This window comes from Amphiprion ocellaris, chromosome 12, assembly GCF_022539595.1.
Source record: "Amphiprion ocellaris isolate individual 3 ecotype Okinawa chromosome 12, ASM2253959v1, whole genome shotgun sequence".
NCBI lineage: Eukaryota > Metazoa > Chordata > Actinopteri > Pomacentridae > Amphiprion > Amphiprion ocellaris.
Window position 1 is genome coordinate 18,661,142 of NC_072777.1, and position 25,168 is coordinate 18,686,309.

Genomic DNA, 25,168 nt, shown 5'->3' on the forward strand with positions numbered 1-25,168 from the left:
AAATACAGACTCCAGTCTCGTCCACATGTGCACAGACGTTTTTATTCCCTCAAAAATTACGTCTACACACCGATAGGCGATACAGTGATTAATCGACTACTTGTCAACTACTGAATTAATTTTCAGTTGTTTTGATAATCGATTATTTAACCTGAGTAAGAAAATAGTCTAAATATTGTGATTAGAGCTACCTCTTTTGTGACAGTAAACTGAGGATCTTCAGACAAAACAGCAAACTTTTCAGTTTAAGGGGTCACTATTGTGTCTCACACACAACAACACTGTGTTTAAAATAGTAATTGTGGCAATGTTTATAAACCGGTCAAAATGCCATAATATGAATATGTTGCAGGTATTTACTGACGCATCTTTTGCACTCACCTCAAGTTTTCTGAGCTAAACTCTGACTCCAGAAACTTGAGGAAGAGCTCTTGTCCTGCTGGGTCCTTTAGGGCCTCCTCCAGAGAGAAACCCCACTTCTTAACCCGCTGCTGACTGGGCTCCTTACTGAGAGACAGGAGAGGATGGAGAGATTCAGTTGAAACTACTTCAGATAGGTCAAGATCAAAATGACATTGGAAGAGATTAAATTACAGGGATTCATCCCCCGCACAATATGCTGTTATATACAGAGGAAGGAATAAAATTTCCAATCTAAAATCTGATTTGCGTCTGGGATGTCGGAAGGCTAAAACAGCTGTGGCAATGTTCATTTGAAACCCACTCGTTACAACGTCTGTTAAGAATATCTCCTCCTATCTTGCAATTAATCAATTCACATGAATTAATAAGCTACATTAGGCACAATGATTATGTGTCTGCTCTAATTAATCCCCGCATAATTCAGAGAGATCAGGAGCTCAGAGCAGAGTGCAACTTCTTGAGAGCTGCGGCCACCTTCTTCACTACCGTTGTATCTCTTAAGAACTACTCAGTAATCCTAACTCAGGTCAGTGACTTGGCTTTCTCCAGTACTGACTGTAACATAAACACTGATACACTATCATTCAGAAGTTTGGGTTCACTTAAAAATGTCTTTATTTTTGAAAGAAAAGCAGTTTTTTCAAAGAAGATAACATTAAATGAATCAGAAATACAGTCTAGACATTGTTAATGTGTTAAATGACTATTCAAGCTGGAAACGGCTGATTTTTAATGGAATATCTCCATAGGGGTACAGAGGAACATTTCCAGCAACCATCACTCCTGTGTTCTAATGCTACATTGTGTTAGCTAATGGTGTTGAAAGGCTAATTGATGATTAGAAAACCCTTGTGCAATTATGTTAGCACATGAATACAAGTGTGAGTTTTCATGGAAAACATGAAATTGTCCGGGTGACCCCAAACTTTTGAACGGTAGTGTAAGTTCTTTAAATTGGTTTCATTGTAAGCTCAGTGACCTATACTTTCCTTCACTACATCAGAAGATGGCCAGTCACTCACTCACACTAATGATCACCTGTAAATTCTCAACCTTAAATATCCTTTATTATTTATTCTGTCTTAGTGCGATGTGCTGATAAAGCAAATGATGATGAAACTTTTTAAGAAAGTAGACTTGTATTAAAAACTGGTTGAAAAGCTTTCCCCCCATCAGCTAATTAACATATAAGACAAATAAAATTAAGTAACTAATAAAAGTGTCTTCTTAGGAAGGTGAGTAAACCTGACTTACTATACAGCACTGTCTGGGTGCAGCCAAATGAAAGAAACTAAAGGATGGACACAGTGTGATGTCTCAAATAGGTGGGAGTCTTGATCATTTAACCGTAATTATGTTAAGCATAGTTAATAAGCTTTATCAACAAATAAAGAAATAACTTCCAGATTTCCAGACTTTTATTCAATGCTGGGTTGCAAAGCAAAGTTTATCAGATTGTGTATGAGTCCCCGTGTACTTCTTCAAGACAGTCTTGTCTGCATGAGAGGATGATAACAGTAAGGGAGAAAAAAAATATCAGACTTACACTGACTTTCTGAAATGCAAATAGAATTGTGACACTCCTGTGTGAGTGATGGTGTCGGCTAAAATGCATTTTGAAGCAAACACTAACCACAATTTAAGTATCAAATGAGGAACTCTTTCTCAGCAGGCTTTAGATCAATATTCAATAAAAATGGCTTAAAAGTTCCCTGGCTGTGAAAGTGAAGCTGATGTGGTTTCTGGTTTTGTACCTGGCCTCCAGATCCCAGAAGGAGGGATCGTCACTGGTCCAGGGGTTGGATGGTTCTGGTGCTGTCACAAATGGGTCATACTCCATGTACTGCTCAGTGTAGGTTATCAGACTGACACACACAGACACACATGAACACACACAGCACAGAGGACAGAGGAAGGTGAGATCACAGTTGGTCAGAAGTTAAGAGACAAATATACAATCAATCAATCAATCAATCAATCAATCAATCAATCAATCAATCAATCAATCAATCAATCAATCAATCAATCAATCAATCAATCAATCAATCAATCAATCAATCAATCAAGTGCCATGCCATTCAGCATAGGCAATCATTTTTCTCATTCTAATCTAATCTTTTGCTTTCTGAATTGTAACTGTTGCCTGTTCCATGTGTAGCCATGATGTCAGTCCGTCTATCATGTTTATTCTCTGTCTGCCTCGACCTCTCTTCCCATTAATTTTTCCAGTTATGACAATATATTCCAGGACCTCTTCCTTATGATGTGTCCAAAAAATGTTGCTTGCCGTTTCCTAATTTTGATCAGTTGCATATAATTTGTGTTTAGTAATTTTAAAACATCTTCATCACTTATTCTGTCCGTGTAAGACATACGTAGCCTGCGTCTGTAAAACCACATCTCTGCTGCTGTGATTTTGTTATTTATGTTTCAAGATTCACATCCGTACATCAGAACTGGTAGAATGTAACAGCTGAGAGTCCTTACAGGGATGTTAATTGTGATTTTCTTATTTGGCAGTATATTTTTTATTTTTATAAATGCTGTTCTTGCCATTGCTACTCTACATCTGATGTCATCCATGAACCGAGATATTTTAAATGATGAACCTGCTTCAGTATTTCTTGGTCTAATTCTATGTTACAGGTTGGGATGATATATTTTTTTAAATTACCATTACTTCTGTTTTCTTTCTGTTTAAAGACAGACCAAGTTTTTGGCTCTCTGTATTAATTATGGATGCAATGGTTTGCAAGTTTTCTTCACTGTTCACTAGCAGCATTGTGTCATCTGCATAACATATGTTATTTATGTTATAACCTCTGATGGATTCTCCAGGTAAGCCTTGTATTTTCCTCATGGTGTTTTCCCTGTACAAGTAGAACAGGTCAGGTGATAGCACACGTCCCTGTCTCGGTCCTCGTTTTATTGGTTGTTCTTCACCAATTTCGTTGTTTAATCTCACTGCCACACTTTGTTGCCAGTAGAGATTTTTTGTATTTTCTAAATCATTTTCATCTATGTTTATGTCCTGTCCTGTTTACATGTACTGCAAAATGTCATTTTGAGAAGTAAATTGCGTAAAATATGAAAGAAAAGGTTAGGTGTGAAGCATCTGCTTTTGCGTGAAAGTTTTCTTTAAGTTGCTGTTGCTTTGGAGTTTGCCTATTTTCAATTTTGACACAAAAAAGATCATTTTACTGTATTGGGTTTGGCCCTGAAGCATCTACATGAGTTGATCCCTATTGATTACACATTTGTTATTTGATATAGCATTTGTATCAGTACACATTATTATAAAGTGACTGATCAGATCAATTCATAACTTTCAGTGGTTTTAAAGAGAGTAATTATGGCAATTAAAAAACAGATTTTTTTTTAATGGCATTTAAAGTTAAAGAGACACCAGAAGGTTTTGAATTAAATAACAATTAGACACAAATGCCTAAAACAAACATTTATTTACCAGACTAAGCACAAGCTGTAACCATGAAGCAATCTGATTTGCTTTTACTCATCAGGAAGCGGTTTGCTATCAGTAGTAGTTCACTCACACATTTATATTGTGCTTTGTTTAGCAGCTGACTTGTTTAAACAGCAATTCAATCACACTATAGGTGAGTGCTGAATATTACAAGCTTATATGATACTGGCTGCACAGTGGCTTAGTGGTTAGCACTTTCGCCTTGCAGCTAGAAGATCCTCGGTCTGCATGGAGTTTGCATGTTCTCCCTGTACATGTGTGGGTTTTCTCCAGGTACTCCGGCTTCCTCTCACAGTCCAAAAACATGCTGAGGTTGATTGGTAACTCTAAATTGTCCGTACGTGTGAATGTGAGTGTGATTGTTTGTCTCTATATGTAGCCCTGTGTTAGACTAGTGACCTGTCCAGGCTGTTCCTTCCTTCACTCTAAGTCAGCTGATAGACTCCAGCTCCCCTGTGACCCTAATGAGGATTAAGTGGTGTATAGATAATGGATGGATGGACATTTATTTTAAATGTTTTATCCAAATCACCAAAAGGAAATGAAATGGAAACAAAAATGAGAATGCTTTGGCTTCTCCTTATTGGAATCTGGCTGTATAGGTAGATTTAATTTGAGATCTGACTCCAGTATGTGAATGGAATTTCACTGTGGTGCAACATTAAAAAGTAATTTTCAGAAAATTCACCTGAAACTCATCTTTCCAGGACCAAATCCTTTGTTACTCTGGGAAATTCACATCAATAAGTGCAGAATTTTGTGTCAAACTACTTTCTACTAAATTGTCCCTTATTTTATTGTTTACAGTCTCTGCTCTGCCTTTACCTCACTGGACAAGGAACCCCCCTCCTCAGAAATCCTCATCTATCCCCTAAACAAAGTAAGAAGTAAGACAGTGGTGCACAGGTTTGTCTGATTAAACATAACGAAGGACAACATAGTAGATGGGAAAGGATGAGGATGAGTTTTCTTTATTAGAAAACATAAAGACATAAACATAAACTGTGAGAGGTGAGTTTGTTCTACCTTTCAGCAACCTTGGACATCTTCATACGGTGACGATCTAGTTGTGTGTTAAGAAATAGGATCTGAAAGAGGAAACAACTGGAGTCAGAGTTTGTTTCTGCTGGTTTTCTAACAGAACAGCAAGAAATGGTCTCGTAAGTGATTGAACAACCGTAATGATTGAACGAATCTGAGCTGGTTGGCAAAGTCTATCTCAGTCAGTCGCATTGTTAATGCCTCCGTTTCTCATAATAAAAACCTACTTGTGCCAGAAAGAAATGCAGCAGTTTTTCCACAAAATTTCTCCAACATAAAATGCAGTGCAAGTGTTGCCAGTCTTCTCTGTAATGGGTCTGTGGCTATGAAATCTTGTGGAGTACGAAGCAGACATAGCACTAATGTTGAAATCTTCTATTAATTCACAATATTTGGCAAATTCTTCAGTGATCTACAACATTTGAACGAACATTCACCTCTTTCTCCACATCCTCCTTGGTGCCTTTCCTGCAGTGGTGTGAGGGAGTCTGAACGGGACTTTGAGACTGTGTTCCCTCCTCAGCCAAACCATACACCGACTGGAACGATGAGAGAGGAGGATGGAACAAGTAACATAGAGAAGGAATAATGCTTTCTTGCAAAGTGAAAAGGCATTAAAGCTACGACCACACTGCATTGTGGTGAAAATTAAAGGGGAAATTTCAACTTTAATTTTGCTGTTTTTATGTTTTATTAACTTGTGCCCACCAATTTAAAAAAAAGAAATATTTCAAGGCACAAAAAGGGAAAGAAAAAGGAAAGAACAGCTTTACGGGGGTTAGTTTCACAACCTTTCCATCTAAGCTTTTACCTTCTTAACTCTATGAGGATTCTTCATGCGTCTACATTTCCTGATGTCCATCTCTGTGGTGTTTACACATCCAGGCTGGAGAAAAAAAATAAGCAAAACAGTATGATTTCTTTCAATACTGGTGATTTTAAATATCACACCTCAGGTTTCTTTTTGCAGAAAGACAGGAACGAGAGAGAACACAGATGGGAAGATGTGGAATGTGGTAGGCAGCTGCAATCTCACATACAGACAGCGGCTTACCACTGGTCTGTGGACGTCCCAGAAGGCTCTCTCCTGGCTGTCAAGGATCTTCCTCTCAGATTTATCCCTTTTCCTGTCAATCCTGTAGATGAGATGAGTATCTGTGAGAAATACACCTTTCCAAGCTTCAGCATTACATGTAGCGTTCGATCAGGCCTGAGAGCTGAGAAGCTGAGAGGGATCGTCTGGAGACTGTAAAGTGTGAGAAAGTCTCCTAGGGTTTTTTTGCAATATTGAAGCTCAGAAGGGTCCAGTGTTGTCAGTTGCCTTCTATTTGTAAGATACAGATAATGTTGTGCTCTTGTCCTTACAACAGTTACAGTTTAATAGTATGATTTGCTCTGCAAATAGATCTGCAGCAAGTACACCAGAAAACTGGATGTAAACTTGATGTGAAACAATGCTTATCGTTTGGTACTGTTCAAATACTGATGAACAGTACCGAACGATAAGTACCTTTTCTCCAGATACTCCAGCTTCCTCCCATAGTCCAAAAACATGCTGACGGTAACTGGTGACTCTAAATTGTCCGTAGATGTGAATGTGAGTGTGATTGATGTCCCTATGTGTAGCCCTGTGATAGACTGGTTACTTGTCCAGGGTGTCCCCTGCCTTCACATTAAGTCAGCTGGAATAGACTCCAGCCCGCCGCGACCCTAATAAGGATTAAGAGGTGTGAAGATAATGGATGGATGGATGGATGGATGGATGGATGTACTTTACTGTAGTCCACTAGTTTTTAAATTGAGTTTTTGTCATAAACTACTCATCAGCCTAGCACCAGGTTGCCACTGTAAGAAGGTGTTCAGAGATATGCAGAATCTGAATTAATCTTATTTCAGATGCTGTATGGTCTGATGTGTTTTATGTCTTACATCCTGTATTTCATCTACAACATTAAGATTGTTAAAATTGTTCTGTGTGACCTTGTGGAGCCAGTGATGAAAAAGTAACCTCATGCAAGCAGAAAAAAGTCATGAAGGGGTCTAAATGTTTTGTGTCGGTCTTGGAGACAAGAAGTTATTTTTGGAATTCACTGGAATCATATAGTTAGTTAGGGTTGTTCAGAGCACACTGAACCATCCCTTAGTTGTGCTGCTCTTAGCCCACTGGGGGATTTCCCATGATGTACCTCTCCTCTCCTCTTCTTCTCTGTCCATATAGTTACAAAACACATTACATATCATGAACTTTCTGTTTCCTCTCCCCTCTTATATGTGTTTTATCATCTCTGCAGGGGTGTCTCAGGCTGCAGAGATACATGCCCCTGATCAGTAGTTACTGGCCTCGCAAACCTCCAGAGAGATATTTCTTCTCTAATATGTTGTTTGTCTGTTTCTTTTCTGTTGTCAGGTTCTCCCTCCTCTTTACCTATACTCCACCTGGTCGAGGCAGATCAGTAAAAGGGATTTTTTTCTCTTTGTCCCCAAAGAGCAGCTCAAAGTGAATCATTTAGATTTGTTGGGTTTCTCTCTATAATTTTGTCAGGTCTTTACCTTACTATGTGAATTTTCCCTATATAAATAAAACTGAATTGAATTGAATTGAACTTTGGTGAAGGCAGGTGACAAAAATAAGCAATGCTAGCTGCAGCATTCTATATGTCTTTTCTTCCTCATCTGTCTCTGTTTTCTGATTTCCATGTGTTCCAGAGGTCTACTGTCTATCACTGCTGGTTTAAAAAAAACTTTTTTTTTTTACATAGTATCTACCTGAGAAACAAAGAACAGTACACCCACTGTGACCTGAGAAAACTGCATAGGTAATCTTGCATGAAACTCCATTACAGGAGGGTTAATGGAGTCTGTCAGAAACAATCACTGCTCATGATATGGGAGGTCACATTGAAATTGTGTTTTTTTTTTTTTTTTTTTACTTTGGGTGTGAATGGCATCAGTGTGTGCACTGTAGTTTCATGTGTTATGTGTTGCCTTGGTAACAAAGCACACTTACTTGACCTGGGCCTCAGCCTGCATGTAGATAAACTCCCACTTCCTGGAAAAGGCTCTTTGCAGCCTGGCTAAGTTCTCCTGATAAACAAAGAAAAAATAATGTTAAAACTAGATCATAAGACATTTCAGAGTGTTAGAGTTTGAGTCCGCTCTGAGATGCTGTTTAAATCTGATATCATCATGGACACACACCTGTCTGGCCTTTAAGAGGTTGGGTTTTTCAGCCCCAAGTTTGACACATAGATCAATAGTAAGAAATAACAGCTCAGCGGAACTGTTGAGTGCTTACCGCCTCATAATCTGCCAGCTCCAGCCTCGTCTTATTCTGCATGGTCCGCTTGCACAGGTAGATAGCTGAGAGAGAGACAGAGAGAGAGAGAGAGAGAGAGGATTAAAGACTGGAATTTAACTGTATTCCCTCCATTTATCCACTCATCTGTGCATCTATCATTCCCTAAGTACCTACCTCACCTCTCACCACACATGGGAAGGAGTGTGATCAGTTTACAGCTGCCTGTCCACCTACTGTACCTGTTGCTTCAGGATTATGAGACAAAGTGTGGAGAGCTACTAAGTTCCTGAGCACTGAAGTCCAGCCATGGGTGCCTCTGTGACGGGATGAAAGGCAGGAGGTGGAACACTGACTGACTAATCCTGTCTGCCGTTCCTCTCCACAGCATATGACAGTGCTTGTTGTTAGCTCAGAGGAAGGTTGCTTGTATTTACACTCAGACATAACCTGTGCTTACACTGACTGACTGGGATATATTATTATGTGCTTTTGAAGGCCAGTACGCCAAACTGAAAGAAACCAGTATAACTTATTTTGTAGTTACATTTCCATGCAGAAACACACATTTTAATTCTTCACATTGCTATCAGACTTGTTGATGCTATTTATCGTCAACATGTGTAATTTTCTCTCTGTATTGTAACTTTCATTGCTGGTGACAGTCCCCACCATTCAGATTCAGGATTAAAGTTGCATGCACATACTTTAAATTTTATTTCTTTCAATTAATGTAAAAGCCTTTGAAAGAGAATTTAATCATGATTGGATGCTCCGACTCCTCACTGAACCACAGAATGATAGACTCATTTCATGGCTAGAAGCTGTAACTGTAGCTGAGGCAGAATTAACCACTAAAAAGTAGCTCTACAATACATTCAGCCTATTATTGCATAACATATTATTGCACAGTAAACAAGTATATAAAATTTAACAATAGGTTTTCGCTATTTCGGAAGTTGTGATTATGTAGAAATGTCAAACTGTGTAAGGAGAGTTAAACATGAGTGGTTGATATCCACATGATACAGTTTATACTAAATCAAAATATACTTCTGTAGAATATCTAATTAGTTGCCACTTTTCTAAATCTGCAGGTAGACACTAGGACAGTTACTTTTACAGTCTATTTTTTCCTGCTCTGGGTTGATTTCTACAGTCAGTCAACAAATATTTAACTACGCCTGCACTACATTAGCATTACTTTGCTACTGCCTCGACTAAGTTATGTGAAAATCAGCATTGTTTTTTTCTGTTTGTCTGTTAGCAACATTACTCAAAAACAGAAAAATGGATTTGGATGAAATTTTCAGAGAAGGTCAGAAATAACACAAGGACCAAGTGATTAGATTTTGGCAGTGATGCGGTTTAAAGGCTGGATCCATGGATTTCTTAAAGATTTCTGTATCATGGCGTCACTGTAACTATGACTACCAGTGAACACTACGTCAGCATGCCTTCATGATTGTGATCCTGCTACAAATCCACCGCTGCAGACCACAATTTTTTTTAAAGGTTTCATCCATCGGAAATCATACGACTGAGCAGCCTTGGCAGAGTGCTGCGCTCTCTGAGTGCTTTTCTTGTTATTTAATTTGATGCTGCTTAGTGAAAATAAAACAAGATTCATAACAAGATTTCTTGAGGTGCTGACTAGACTGACAGAATCCATTCACAGAAGAGTAATCCTACAGCTGCTGTTGGTGGTAATTTAAATTCTGCTGATACTGGTGGTGTAGTTTGTGCTCAGTCTAATGCCTCATAAGCATTAAATCTACAGACTTCATACACCAACAATATTTCGTGAAAGGTAATTTGCATCTAGAGAATTGTCTAAAAGTACAGAATTGAACCAAAGTAGATAGAATGATTTTTTTTAAAAATTCAGGCTTTTACTGAGAGCAACTGTATCAGCCCTACCTCAAATGCAGTATTACATTATAGTATTTTAGTTCTGTGTAGTAGTATTATATTGCTATTTAAAACCTGTTTAATAAATTTTATGACTGAGCATTAGTGTTTAAATTTTTATTTATTGGATTCTTCTCCTGTCTCTGTTACACTTCTCCACCGAGTTTCATCACGTGGTAGTTTTTGTGTAATCCTGCTTACAGTGAAACAGATACATGACACTGAAAACATGACTTTTTCGAGGAGGCACAGCATCAGCTGACATGGTAAAATGTTTTCTAAAAAATACAAAAAGGTTAAGGAATTCCCTGAAGAATCACCATAGTCTGTGTTCTCAGGCTCCCAACAGTTGGATGGCCAGAAATATGGTGCCTGAGGGGGAAACAAAGTAAAAATGTGTGAGTCAAAAGTCATGATGCATTGCTACTGATTGTCTGCTGAACCTGAAAGACCACAATCTATGAGTCAGAACAAGCTGACAAAAGTGCAGTGATGAAGATGACCTTTACGAGACACTTGTTTGCCTCTGAGACACAGCAGTGCACATGATTGCTTTGCTCTGCTATGTAAGCAATCAAAATATTTTTATTATCAGGATTGAATGGAATAAGAACAGCTGACTGCTAAGACTTTTCTACCAGTAAGAAGCACTCTAGGGTTGCTGCAGAGGCGTGAAAGTACTGCAGCAACACAATGAACAAAAAAAGACTCCTGGAAAATAATAAAATGGGAAGGCAGAACAAGAAAAGGAGCAGGCAAAGAACAGCTGCTGACAGGACCTGTTATTTGGCATAACTTGCGCGGTCAGCTTTACAAACATTTGTATTTGTTTCAGTGAGAAGAGATATTACTTGATGTTAATTGTTATGATTTCCCTATTTTCTTTTTGTCTTGCACTTCATTTACCTCCAAAATGAAATGCTAATGAGTGGTGATTATCCTTATGAAGCTTTTGTGCCAAGCAGACAACACTCCTCCTTCATTTCCTATCTTCTTTTCCACTTTGCTTTGAAGGAGGAGAACCAAGGTCAAAGCACTGCTGTATGCTTTAAATAAACTGCTCCTCCTGCATTGGTGAACATTCAGCCCTTCAACCAGAAGATGCTACATGAAGATCATTCTAATCTCATCAAGTGCTGCCTTGCTATTCCTGAATTGGGAATTTGAATACATTGTTTCCTTTTTTTAAATTAGTGAATTCAGGATAAAACAAGCTGCATAATGATTCTGGTGGTACTATCAGGCAGAAAATGTCCTTGAGTTTCTTTCTTGTGCCTTGATGAGATTAATTGTAGTATACTACCCTACTACACTATGCAGTTTGTCAGGCCTTGGTAGTTGCCTACTCGGCCTGAACTCGGACTTGCTTCCCCTGCTCGCTTGATGAATATTTGAACAGATCAGCATTCATTTTTAATAGGGTCACAGGATTCCAGCATTGTACAGAAGAAGTTGTAGACAGTGAACAAGGCTTTTGTCACCAAGATCAAGATTGCCTTGTTGTAATTCCATAACAGAGAAAGTAATCTTCAGTGACTGATAGGGATAGTCACGGAGCCCAAGTAAATGCTCCAACAATTAGATCAACCTTTAAGTCTGATCAAGAATTTTTTGGTATCTCACACAATAATCGAGAATGAAGAGAAGGAATTAGTGTAAGATTATGTGTGATACAAAAGAAGCAGAGCAGTTTTAGGTTATTGGAGGAAAGACACAGTACTGTAATCTGTTTAAAATAACAGACAGTAATGGGAATTCTTGCTTTTTAGACAATAAGTGTCTTTCTACTGCTGGAACTCAGGATAGATGGGCACAAAGTGGTGTGAACATTAACAGGAACAGCCCATTTCATCCTTTGTCTTTCCGCTGATGTGTATAGAATCCAAACCCTTTAACTGCAATGTTAACTCTAAGTGCACCAACACAATGACTAATGGTAGTCAGTGGATGTAAGTCCAGTTCAATGAACACTGAGAAAATAGGACAGTGGATGTCTGGTATGTTAGCCTCTACAGTGAATTTTACACTGACGATGAGGATGTTAGGAAATGACTACTTGACAGGTGTATCATGAGGGCAGAAAAATGGCATTTCTTGTCCTTTGCAAGTTTATCGATCAGAATCGTCTTCTCTTAGTTTAACCAGTTAGTATAGAGCCCAACGCAGCAGTTTGTTTAGGTACCTGAAATAGTACCTGTCTTTTCCCCCAAAAAACAACACTGAAATAGATTTTGCAGGGACAGTTCTAGCAACTACACTATACACAAAGGCAATCTATTAAACATTAAAATTTTGGAATACTTAAAATAGTGACATGATGATGAGTCAAAGTAAAACTCATTGAAATTACCAACATTCCTACATTCATGGACATTAACTGTCAACCAAATGATGGACCGACCACAACAGGAGAACCCTAAACTAATCTATCTAATGATGGTACATTAACACCACCTAATAAAATTTTTTTTATCTCTCACCCAAATTAATCTGCTGTGACTGAATGTTTCAAAAAAAAATAAATATTAAAATATATGCACTACTGTTCACACGTTTGGGGTCACCCAGACAATTTCATGTTTTCCATGAAAACTCACACTTTTATTCATGTGCTAACATAATTGTACAAGGGTTTTCTAATCATCAATTAGCCTTTCAACACCATTAGCTAACACAATGTAGCATTAGAACACAGGAGTGATGGTTGCTGGAAATGTTCCTCTGTACCCCTATGGAGATATTCCGTTTAAAATCAGTCGTTTCCAGCTAGAATAGTCATTTACCACATTAACAATGTCTAGACTGTATTTCTGATTGATTTAATGTAGTGTTTATAAATGCTAACCCTACACAGAGTTCCTAAAAGCAAACTGTCATGGTACTTAATAGGTTGTGCACATAGATTCAGTCATAAACTATCTAAAAAGTTAATGACGCTACTTCTCTTGTAGCCTCCTCTGGGTCTTTATCCCTACATGTTTCTGCTCACCTGAAAACGGTAGAAAGTGCCATCGTCTTTGAGGGAGAGGACGTGGTCTGAGATAGGGAAGAAGTACCCCTGAGCTGCAATGAGACTCCCCATATGCATGGCCTCAGCTGTAAGAGGAACAGAGAAAATCACAGCAGGCTCCTCACTACAAAACATGCTATCTGCAATACAATATACGAAGCTTACTCAGTAGAAACAAAATACACACAATGATATAAAATTCAACACACATGAAAGTGATAGACTGGAATAAGATATAATACAGTAAACCAGCTGCCACAATCAACAATCTTAACATGATGATTTTGTCAAGTTGAAGATTTGGAGAGTTACCACAAATGTATATATTTTTACATTGTCAATTTAAATCTTTGAATATAAATTGGACTTCTTCAAAAAGATTCTGAGCCGGGGTGGTTGGGATGACTCAGTGATTGATTCATTGTCCAGGACGTGGGCTACTGGACCAACAATAAACACTGCTCTCCCACCACCATGCCACGGGTTAGGTCAGCTAAACAACAAATTCACACGAAAATCTAGTTGCTATTTTTAATAAAACTCTAGTTTGCTTCTTTTCTTGTTCAGTCTGTGTTGTTTCTGCACTGCTTTCCTCAAAACTTTTAATACTTAATTATCTGCTGCTAATCTTTGACTTTCTGTAACTCAGTGTGTCAGTAGAAATGGTAGAAACCAATGCAAATACTAACTGTAAACTTGTATATATTGTAAACAAACCAATCAATATTGCCATTGATGAAAAGCTAGACTAACTTTTTAAAGAAGACCTACAGCACCTCCCACACACTGTGTCTGATCTTTTAATGAGCTGGACTGCTGTTGTTCAGAAACTCACGTTATTCATTTTTTACTTAGTTTTTGACATGAGGATAAACGTACTCTGTATTTCATATTGTACAGTGATATACCTTGTAGTGGTTGACAACCACAATAAGGGCACTCAGGCCTTCAAATCAATGTTTTTTTCTCGATAATCTGAACTTACAGTTTTTCTCAGTTGATAAGACACTAAATTCCATTCACTGCACACAGCCACCAACTGACTGCACACATTTCACAAGACTCTGCTGTCAAAACCTTGAACACTATTCATGGTTTGCACACAGTTTCCAAAACTTTTGCACTCTTTTTGCAAAAGACTGAACAAGTTTTTTTGCTCATTTGAACACACTTTTCACTCATAGCACACATTTTTCAAAAAGTGAACACTAGGAAGCAGAATTGGGACACTGTTCCAACACTGCTGTCACAGTTAAGACACAACAGGTCAAAACTGAAAACACTTTTGCCAATGAACTGCAAACTATAAAACCTGCTAGGAAGCAGAATTAGCTGTTCAGAATGGATGTCAGAGGAGCAAGAGGTCATGTTGGAAGAAGAGGACGTGGACGACCCAGACCACAGCCAGAACCAGAACCAGAACCTGGACCTGGTCTTGGACTACTTTACATGGTATGTAAATGTTGTTTGTCACTTCAGTGACATGTCTATACTGTAACAATACAAGCAGTCAGAAATGTTCTAAGAATACTGTAAAAAAAATCTAATGCATAATTCTGGTTCACAAGTGCTGGTAAAATTACAGAAAGTGTACATGACTGACTTTTTCTGTTTTGTGTGCGTTTGTTCCAGAGAGTTTTTCAGTTGGATTCTGATGATACACATGAATACATCTATGTTGATGAGGCTGGTTTCAACCTGGCCAAGAGGAGAAGATGGAGAAACATCACTGGAAAATGGGCTATAGTCAACGTTCCAGGTCAGTGTGGAGCAACGTAACCCTCTGTGCTGCAATAAGCAATCTTGGAGTAATTCACTGTAACACACTTCTGGGCCCATAGAACACCCAGCATTTGTTGACTTTCCTAGATGGACTTAGAGGGTCTACTGACACGGTGCAGCAGGGCGTTTTGGCAAGAAGACACGGTTTTTGTTGTTGTCTGGGACAATGTTAGTTTTCATAGAGGACTATTGATTCGGGAATGTTTCAATATGAACCCTCAAGTTATTGTGGTTTTTCTGCCACCATATTCTCCCTTTCTGAATCCTATAGAAGAATTCTTCTCTACATGGAGGTGGAAGGTATATGAGCAGCAGCCATACTTTGGGAAAATCTCTTGCAATCAATGGTCTTGGCATGTGATGATGTTTCTGTTGCTGCATGTCAGGGATGGATCAGACACACTAGGTCTTTGTTTCCAGAGAAAACATAGCTAGTGATGCTGATGAGGTCCTGTGGTCTGACCAGGCTGAAAGAACTGATGCAGATGTGGTGTAAATATCTGCATACTGTACTGTATACAATACAGTGCTGTATTTTTTGTCTAACATTATTTTTATTTTGAAATGTAGAGTCAGGCACTGCAATGGCCCCCTCTGATTCATTTATAGGATGCATTTGTGTTAAAGTTGTCATTTTTGAGAACTGTATCATTTTTTTACACTTCATGTGAAAACACGGTGAGAGAAGAGTGTTTTGTATTTAGCAGTGCAGTGTCCTAGTTTTGCTTTGTGTGTCTTAATTTTGAAAACAAAGTTCAGATTTTGACAATAAAGTGTGCTTTTGACACAAGTGTGCAGTGCTTTGTGAATTGTGTTCAAATTAAAAAAATAGTGCGCAGTGTGTTGGGAAAGGTGTGCTATTTTTCAGGAACAATATCTTATCAATTGAGAAAAACTGTAAACTGGGAAATGTTGCACCGACTGAATCTTTTGCTACAGCTGTACTGGATTTCTGCTGACACAAGAGGCTGTAGCCTTTAAACTTGTATGCCACAGTACAGTCTGGTGTCATTTTCTAGAACATACCTGGGTCCTCAATGGACAGGTCCTTTATCAGCCACTGTACAATATCTGTACCTGAATCAGGTAAGACAGGGAGAGATAAATGACACTTAGGCTACCGTTCAAAAGCTTGGGGGCACCCAGACAATTTAATGTTTTCCATGAATATTCACACTTTTATTCATATGCTAACATAATTACACGAGGGTTTTCTAATCATCAGTTAGCCTTTCAACATGATTAGCTAAAATAATGCACCATTAGAACACAGGAGTGATGGTTGCTGGAAATGGACCTCTGTACCCCTATGTAGATATTCTATAAAAAATCAGCTGTTTCCAGCTAGAATAGTCATTTACCACATTAACAATGTTTGGACTGTATTTCTGATTAAGTTAATGTTATCTTCATTGAAAAAAAAACTGCTTTTCTTTCAAAAATAAGGATATTTCTATGTGACCCCAAATTTTTGAACGGTAGTGTACATGGTGTACGGTTACAAAGAAATAGTTGTAGTGCAATTTTTTTTACATCATTTTAAAGAAAAATGTAAATATGCAAACATTTCCCATTACCATTTCCATTCCTCTTCCACAATAAATAAATAAATAAATACAATAAAGGGAATAGACTAACACTGATAAAATAAAAGACAGCAGGAAATTATGTGCAACAGAAAACATCTTGTTAGCTTGTTAACTTTACACTAGATTATCTTCTTTCATGAAATATTTCCAAAACAAGCCATCAAATGAAGAAATAATAAATCTTTTTTTACAATTTCATCTGAAGCAATAAATGTTAAAAGAGCCAACTAACTACAACATTGCTAAAATGTAAATGTATCTCATGCCACTGTTGCTCAGGAGATGAATGTTTAGAGACTTCACATTACTTTATGTAATAGGTCTGCTAGGTAAACATCCTTAAAGGCCTTTTTTATTACAGTGGAGATAGAGCATCATCTCATTTGTGCTTCTCCTCTGCTTCCCCGAATGGAATGATGTTTAACTTCCCATCATTTATTAGTTTCCTGGCCATCGGCACTCAACTGCAAATGGTTCAGCTCCTGCTCTGCACATCTATTTGCTGCTATAGTAATTGTGTTTATTGATATGCTCTGCTTATGGCATATTGGGGTAATGCATTTTCCATAAATGCAAAGGCTGGGGGGATACAGGGAGAATTTTAATAGCCTTACTTTGTTTTCATCATTTGTTTGGGGAATGTGAAAACCTCCCACTGTGACTCCAGCCCCTTAAAGTGATTTAGATTCTCAATCCAAGCGATTACAGCCAGAAGGTGAGTTGGCTAACATCTGTCCCTACCTGACAGGTTCAGCTAGCTATTAATGATTTTATAATTTTAGATTTTCAAAGTTCATTTCTAAATTATGAACGTGCTGTGTGTTTTCACCTCAAGGAAGTTTAGTACACTGACACCTGTAGTCTCAGCTCTACTGAGACAGTTGGGGACTGATTGCCTTGCTTAAGGGCACCTTGACAGTAGGAGGACAGCATTATTCATTCCATTTTCACATTCACAATTGTTTTTCCAAACATTTAATCATATGTTGTCCTCCCACTTTCCCTTCAGCTATTCTTCAGAAAACCATTGCAGAAGAAACAGTGCAGCACCGTCAACAGAGTGAAATGCAGCCACTACACATACTGTGATTTGGATGTGAGGCTGTGACTCAGCTGGAGATCTAGGCTGTTTAGCTTCTCCAACACCATCACAATCTAAAAAGTGGTGATGATAAGTGCAGCATAGCTCACAAAATGGTTTTCAGATGTTTACTCAGATCTAATTTCAAGATTTTATTCAGGGAATATGAAAATGCTTTTTCTGGCTGAGAGCAAAAAGAGAAGATTACTGTCATATGTATCCATTTATGAGGCTACAGTCAGTTGTTAGATAACTTAACTAGCAGAAAGACTAGCTATTTTTTGTTTAAATAAGAGGAAATAAGCTTACAAACAGCTCTAAAGCTTTATAATCACCAAATGTATTTCACTTGTTTAATCTGAGTGTAAAAACAACAATTTGATATTATAAAGGAGGTCATCGTGGACTACAGGAGGTCCAGGATGACAGAGCACGCTCCTCTCCTCATTCAAGGGGAAGCGGTTGAGCCTGTTGACAACATCAAGTTCCTGGGTGTCCACATTACATCTGACCTGACCTGGTCCCTGAACACAGCTCACCTAGTAAAGAAGGCTCAACAAAGACTCTTCCTCCTTAGGAAGCTAAAATGTACTGATCTCTGCCCCCAGCTCCTGACAAACTCATGACAAATCAAAGTACTTTCCCTGAATAAAATACCCTGGAAACAAGTGACTAAAGTGTCATCTTGCAGCTTTCGAGAAACATGGAGGATCTCAGAGTATTTCCATGACCTCCTTTTCTTTGACTCATCTCTGTTCCCCAGGCACTCACTGTCCATCACTGGTGCACTTTTACAACTAATGTTTGTACAGTGCAGGGTCTGTCTCTGTCAGTCTGACATCTCAATGTCATTTTCCCTCCATTTCTTACCTGTAACAACACTTGGGATTTTGGTCATAAAACTTTTGACAGTTCTGATGGGCACACCCTCTGTTTCATCCTGGATGCGAGTGACGATGTCTTCAATCTATAGGAGAAAGACAGAAGACAGACAGATAGTAACGATAATTTAAAAAGCAATTCAAGTTGTGTTTTTCTTTTAATGCAAAAAAGTGGCTTGTCTGTGTTGGATTACGGAGATCTTTTGTACATGAATGCTTCTGCTCAATGTCTTTGAATGGTTGACACTGTTTACCATGCTTCTCTGAGGTTTGTTACGAACTGTAATGTGCCGATACACCACTGCGAGTTATGCTCTTGGGTGGGATGCCCAGCTATAGCCACCCAAAGGATCCATCATTGGTGTACTTTCATATACAAGGCAATAGTTGGACTACTGCCCACCTACATTTGTTCTCTAATTGCACAGAAAAGTGCTGATCTTTACTCTCTCCATTCACAAGATCACCTGTTGCTTTCTGTTCCATATGCCCTGTACAGAATTGGGTGAAAAGGCTTTTCTTTACTCTTCACCTTTTGCATGGAATATGTTGCGGAAAAATTGGAAATGAACCAAGTTAATCTCATTGGGCGCTGTTATATCCAAACTGTGGGTTCTTGAGGTCGACTCCACAACATGCACTTGTTTTTCATAACTTGCTTGTAAATTTTTATTTTTATTTGTTTTTTGCTCGTGTTTTAATTATGTTTTAACTATGTAATTTTCTAATTGTGTTTCGTATTTGTTGTTGTCTATCTTGGCCAGGACTCCCTTGCAAAAGAGGTTGTTAATCTCAATGGGATTTTTCTTGGGTAAATAAAGGTTAATAGATAAATAAATAATTAATAAATGTGGTAAATGACTATTCTAGCTCGAAATGGCTGATTTTTAATGGAATATCTACATAGGGGTACATTGGTACACAGGCCCATTTCCAGCAACCATCACTCTTGTGTTCTAATGGTACACTGTATTAGCTAATCATGGTGAAAGGCTAATTGATGATTATAAAACCCTTGTGCAATTATGTTAGCACATGAATAAAAGTGTGAGTTTTCATGGAAAACATGAAATTGTCTGGGTGACCCCAAATATTTGAATGGTAGTGTAGGAGCTCCTCCCTCAGTATCACAGTAGCACCAATGACCATCCAACTCTTGAAACCCACTTTTAGCCCATGTGTCCCTATGAACAAACATGATGAACAGCAAGGACATCAGACAGCAGACAGATCCAAACCTTCACCAAAGTAAATGAGAGGTCGAGTGAAATGTATGCACACATTGTGATTTCATTGATTATTTCAGGCCCAGTGGGCCCACCACCCACCGGGCAGGAAATCGGGGTTGGGTGCTATGCCAACCAGGCAGTATGCAGGTGCGGGCATCTAGGCGCACCACCCCCGGGTGGCATAGACTGGGGATGTGGAACATCACCTCACTGGCGGGGAAGGAACCCAAGCTGGTGCGGGAGGTGGAGCAACACCGGCTAGATATAGTTGGGCTCACCTCCATGCACAGCAAGGGTTCCGGAACCAGAATCCTGGAGAGGGGTTGGACTCTCTCCTTTTCCAGAGTTGCCCAGGGTGAGAGCCGCCGGGTGTGCCCCCAGCTGAGCACCGCTTTGTTGGAGTTCTCCCTGGAGAACTAGAGGGTCGCCTCTTTGCGACTTCGTGTTGCAGGGGGGGTGGAGGTCATGGGGTGGGGTGGGGGTGGGGGGTGGGGCTCTGACTGTTGTTTGTGCTTATGCACCGAACAGCAGTTCGGAGTACTCAGCCTTCTTGGAATCTCTGGGTGGTGTCCTGGAAGGGGTACCACCTGGGGACACCATAGTTTTCCTGGGGGACTTCAACGCTCACGTGGGTAATGACGGCGAAACCTGGAGGGGGGTGATTGGGAGGAATGGCCTACCCGATCTGAACCTGACCGGTGTTCTGTTATTGGACTTCTGTGCTAGTCATGGACTGGCTATAACAAACACCATGATCGAGCATAAGGTTGCTCAAAAGTGTACTTGGTACCAGAGCACCTTAGGCCAAAGGTCGATGATCGACTTCATAGTCGTATCATCAGACCTGCGGCCGTATGTCTTCTTGGACGCTCGGGTGAAGAGAGGTGTAGAGCTGTCAACTGATCACCACCTGGTGGTGAGTTGGATCCAATGGTGGGGAAGGCTGCCGGACAGACCTGGTAAACCCAAACGTGTAGTGAGGGTGAATTGGGAATGTCTGGCAGAGGACCCTGTCCGTGGGGTTTTCAATTCCCACCTCCGGAAGAGTTTCTCCTGCATCCTGGGGGAGGTTGGGGACATAGAATCTGAGTGGGCCATGTTCAAAGCCTCCATTGCAGAGGCGGCTGTTAGGATCTGTAGCCTGAAGGTCACTGGTGCCTGTCATGGCAGCAACCCAAGAACCTGCTGGTGGGCACCAGCGGTGAGAGAAGCCGTCAGGCTGAAGAAGGAGGCCTTTCGGGCTTGGCTTGCTCGGGGGTCTCCTGAAGCAGCTGACGGGTACCGGTTGGCCAAAAGGGCGGCAGCTGCAGCAGTCACAGAAGCAAAAACTCGGGTGTGAGAGGAGTTCGGGGAGGCTATGGAGAAGGACTTTCGGTTGACCTCAAGGAGGTTCTGGCAAACCGTCCGATGCCTCAGGAACGGGAGTCAGGGCTTTGCTCAGGCTGTGTACAGTCGGGGTGGAGAACTGTTGACCCGTATTGGGGATGTTGTCGTGCAGTGGAAAGAGCACTTTGAGGAACTCCTGAACCCGGTAAACGTGTCCTTTGTGGGGGACGCAGAGCCTGGAGACTCAGAGGAATCTTCGTCCATATCCATGGCAGAGGTCGCCAAGGTAGTTACAAAGCTCCTCAGTGGCAAGGCGCCAGGTGTGGATGAAATCCGACCTGAGATGCTGAAGGCTCTGGACATTGTTGGACTGTCTTGGCTGACACGTCTCTACAATTTCGCGTGGGCATCGGGTACGGTGCCTGGGGTGTGGCAGACCGGGGTGGTGGTCCCCATTTTCAAATAGTGGGACTGGAGAATGTGTTCCAACTACAAGGGTATCACACTTGTCAGCCTCCCCGGGAAAGTTTACTCTCGGGTGCTGGAAGGGAGGCTCCGACCGATTGTCGAACCTCGGATTCAGGAGGAGCAATGCGGATTCCGTTCTGGTCGTGGAAAGGTGGATCAGCTCTTTACTCTTGCAGAGCTGGTGAGGGGGTTATGGGTGTTCGACCTGCCAGTGCACATGTGTTTTGTGGATCTGGAGAAGGCCTACGACCATGTCCCCCGATGGGCTCTGTGGGAGGTACTGCGGGAGTATGGGGTACCAGGCTCACTGATACGAGCCATTCGGTCCCTGTACAACCAAAGTGACAGCTGTGTCCGCATACTCGGCACAAAGTCAAACACGTTTCCAGTGTGTGTTGGACTCCGCCATGGCAGTCCCTTGTCTCCGATCCTGTTTGTGGTGTTCATGAACAGGATCTCAAGGTGCAGTCGGGGTGAGGAGGGTGTCTGTTTGGGGACCTCAGGATCGCATCTCTGCTTTTTGCAGATGATGTGGTTCTGTTGGCTTCCTCACATCATGACCTTCAGCATGCACTGGAGCGGTTTGCAGCCGAGTGTGAAGCGGCGGGGATGCGGATCAGCACCTCCAAGTCTGAGGCCATGGTTCTCTGCCAGAAACTGGGGGATTGCTCCCTCTGGGTTGGGGGGAGTTGCTTCCCCAAGCGAAGGAGTTCAAGTATCTCGGGATCTTGTTCACGAGTGATGTGAAAATGTAACGTGAGATGGACAGGTGGATTGGTGCAGCGTTAGTAGTAATGCGGGCATTGTATCGAACTGTCATGGTGAAGAGGGAGCTGAGCCGGAAGGCGAAGCTCTCAATTTACCAGTCCATCTACGTCCCAATCCTCACCTGTGGTCATGAGCTCTGGGTAGTGACTGAAAGAACAAGATCGCGGATACAAGCAGCTGAAATGAGCTTCCTCCGTAGGGTGGCTGGGCTCAGCCTTAGAGATAGGGTGAGAAGCTCAGACATCTGGAGGGAGTTCAGAGTAGAGCCGCTGCTCTTTCGCATCGAAAGGAGCCAGTTGAGGTGATTTGGCCATTTGATTTGAATGCCTCTGGGGAGACTTCCTCTGGAGGTTTTCCGAACACATCCGCCTGGGATGAGACCCCGGGGCAGACCCAGAACTCGCTGGAGGGATTATATATCTTGTCTGGCCCGGGAACGCCTCGGGATCCCCCAAGAAGAGCTGGAAAGCGTCGCTGGGGGGAAGGGATGTCTGGAATGACCTGCTTCGCCTGCTGCCTCCGCGACCCGGCCCCGGATAAGCGGAAAACAATGGATGGATGGATGATAATTTCAGTAAAATCATATTATTGTCATCTTACATAGCCCAATTGACATTAAAGTTGTTGTTATTGTTTGTTTTTTTTTACAAGCAAAAAACTGAGTTTCTGCAAAGACTCACAGTTTCAACAGTGAAATCATTGAGGTGATCTCATGATGAATCAGTGTCATCAGTGCTGTGGATACATTCTTATCTGCAGCAAATATAATTTTCTCTGGACAGTTGTTTTCTGAGTGCATCCAGTGCATTATTACAGGTTTTTTGCTGTTGTGCTGGCTTAAATGCAGTAATATTTTCAGTAGTGGCATTATTGCAAGTGTGGATATATATAATCAATTGGGTACAGGCTTATATAACTAAGATTTTTTGTTGTTGTTCTTTGGTATTAATAGGGCTTCATGAGAATTCTCCCAGGTAGAATGTGGCTATAGATAGAGTTAATTTGATGTTTACCTCTGAAATGATACTGACTTACAGTGAATTGAATAGAATTTAGTTTTAGTAAAACACACACACACACACACACACACACACACACACACAAAAACAAAACTAGCATTCAGACAATTCATTTGGAACATGTCTTTTCAGCTTTTTTACCCCAAACAACCCACATCAGCAGAACACAATGTTTACTTTTAATTAGAAGTACTTTATTCCGACAGAATAGTCCATATTTCTACTGTTTCCAGTCTGATCTGTGAGCCCTGACCTCACTGGACCAGTTTTTCTTTTCACACAAATTCCAATTAAATCCTTTGCTATATTTAGCCTGTGAATACCAATAAAACACCTGCTAGCATCTTGTCTGCCTTTTATTGTAGTAATTTGTGCAATTGCAGAGACTGTCTCCCTTAGACTCTGCATCTTGTTACTTCAACCCCTGCATCCTTTTATGTCCTCATTATTCCAAATTCCTGAGAGACTTGTTATAATACTGTGGTGACTCATCTTTACTCCATCTCTTCAGTCCATTGGAGAGAACCGCACTTTCTTAAGCTGCCCCCTTTCAAAGAGGCTGCCTGTGAAATTAGGCATATCTAATGTCTGTTGAGATCCTCAGTCAGCCAGATCACAGTAATCCTAACAGCTTCAGTAGAGGGCAACTGGACTTCTCTTTTTGGTTCTTGATAGTGTTCCACCTTTAATCCATAAGGCTGCAAAAAAGAGGGCTATTATTGTTTTCCAAGGCACCACTTTAAAAGTTTATGGTGTACCAGGGCATCTTATTAATCTGACCATGAAGTAGAAACATTTATAAATGTTCTGGGAAACTGCTACTGGAAAAAATATTTTCAGTGATGGATGAGCAGGTGTAACTACAAAAGAAATAAATCTCACTGAGTCACACGTGAATGATATAAGCAGGATTTCAGGTTCAACAGGACAGCATATGCCTGTGGCCTATTATCACAACTGCTCATATGTTAAACGAAACACGTTGCCTACTTTTCAGTCGAGTAAAAAGATTAGAGTTTGATTCACTCTGGTTTTGATTGCAGAGCTGACACCCCCTCTCTGCACAGATGCTGTTTTTGTTTGCATCAGAGAGTGGGAAGTGAGAAGTTGGTCGCTTTGGAGACAGCTATCACAAACTACCACACAACTCAGCAGCCATATATAAACTCTGTATGAAATCCTGAGCGAGGAGAGAGAGAGGGGGAATGGCTCCATGTGCTTTTTACACTTGGACCATTAAAGTGATCACATGAAAGAAGTGCAGAAAAACCACAGCACAAGAACATGCATACTCAGTTGTTCATGCACACGGCCATCGCTGTGAGAAAAACACTGAACTTCCTTTCCCTCTACAATGTATTTTACACATATGTCCTCATGTGCTACAGTTCTCTGACCCTTTTAACTTCATGCGTATATTTATAATGTGCTATCAGTGGAGTATAGTTCAGAAGGACCCATGCTGGGTCACAGCTTACATCTGCAACACACTCATACATCCATCCATTATCTACACACTGCTTAATCCTCATTAGGGATGGGGGGGCTGGAATCTATCCCAGCTGACTTAGAGTGAAGGCAAGGGACACCCTTGACAGGTCATCAGTCTATCATAGGGCTACATATAGAAACTAACAATCACACTCACATTCACACCTACGGACATTTAGAATCAGCAATAGACCTCAGCATGTTTTTGGACTATCAGAGGAAGCGGGAGAACCCAGAGAAAACCCACACATGCACAGGGAGAACATGCAAACTCCATGCAGAAAGATCCCAGGCCAGGATGCAAACCAGGGATCTTCCAGCAGCAAGGCAATGGTGCTAACCAGACAGAATATCTATATTTAAGAGTTTA

General features: G+C 40.6%; 1 protein-coding gene across 2 annotated transcripts in view; it reads right to left on the minus strand.

Annotated features, from left to right (window-relative positions):
• Positions 1 to 25,168, minus strand: part of rgs6 (regulator of G protein signaling 6) — a 136,168-nt gene that overhangs the window by 12,206 nt on the left and 98,794 nt on the right. For both annotated transcript variants that reach the window (XM_023271747.3, XM_055016155.1), the window contains exons 3-14: positions 18,487 to 18,583; positions 15,973 to 16,023; positions 13,144 to 13,250; positions 10,475 to 10,526; positions 8,244 to 8,308; positions 7,956 to 8,032; positions 6,003 to 6,084; positions 5,760 to 5,834; positions 5,386 to 5,487; positions 4,934 to 4,995; positions 2,178 to 2,288; positions 382 to 507 (exon numbers count right to left, since the gene is read on the minus strand). In XM_023271747.3, the coding sequence (XP_023127515.2) occupies positions 382 to 507; positions 2,178 to 2,288; positions 4,934 to 4,995; positions 5,386 to 5,487; positions 5,760 to 5,834; positions 6,003 to 6,084; positions 7,956 to 8,032; positions 8,244 to 8,308; positions 10,475 to 10,526; positions 13,144 to 13,250; positions 15,973 to 16,023; positions 18,487 to 18,583 (1,007 nt within the window). The remainder of the gene's footprint in view (positions 1 to 381; positions 508 to 2,177; positions 2,289 to 4,933; positions 4,996 to 5,385; positions 5,488 to 5,759; positions 5,835 to 6,002; positions 6,085 to 7,955; positions 8,033 to 8,243; positions 8,309 to 10,474; positions 10,527 to 13,143; positions 13,251 to 15,972; positions 16,024 to 18,486; positions 18,584 to 25,168) is intronic.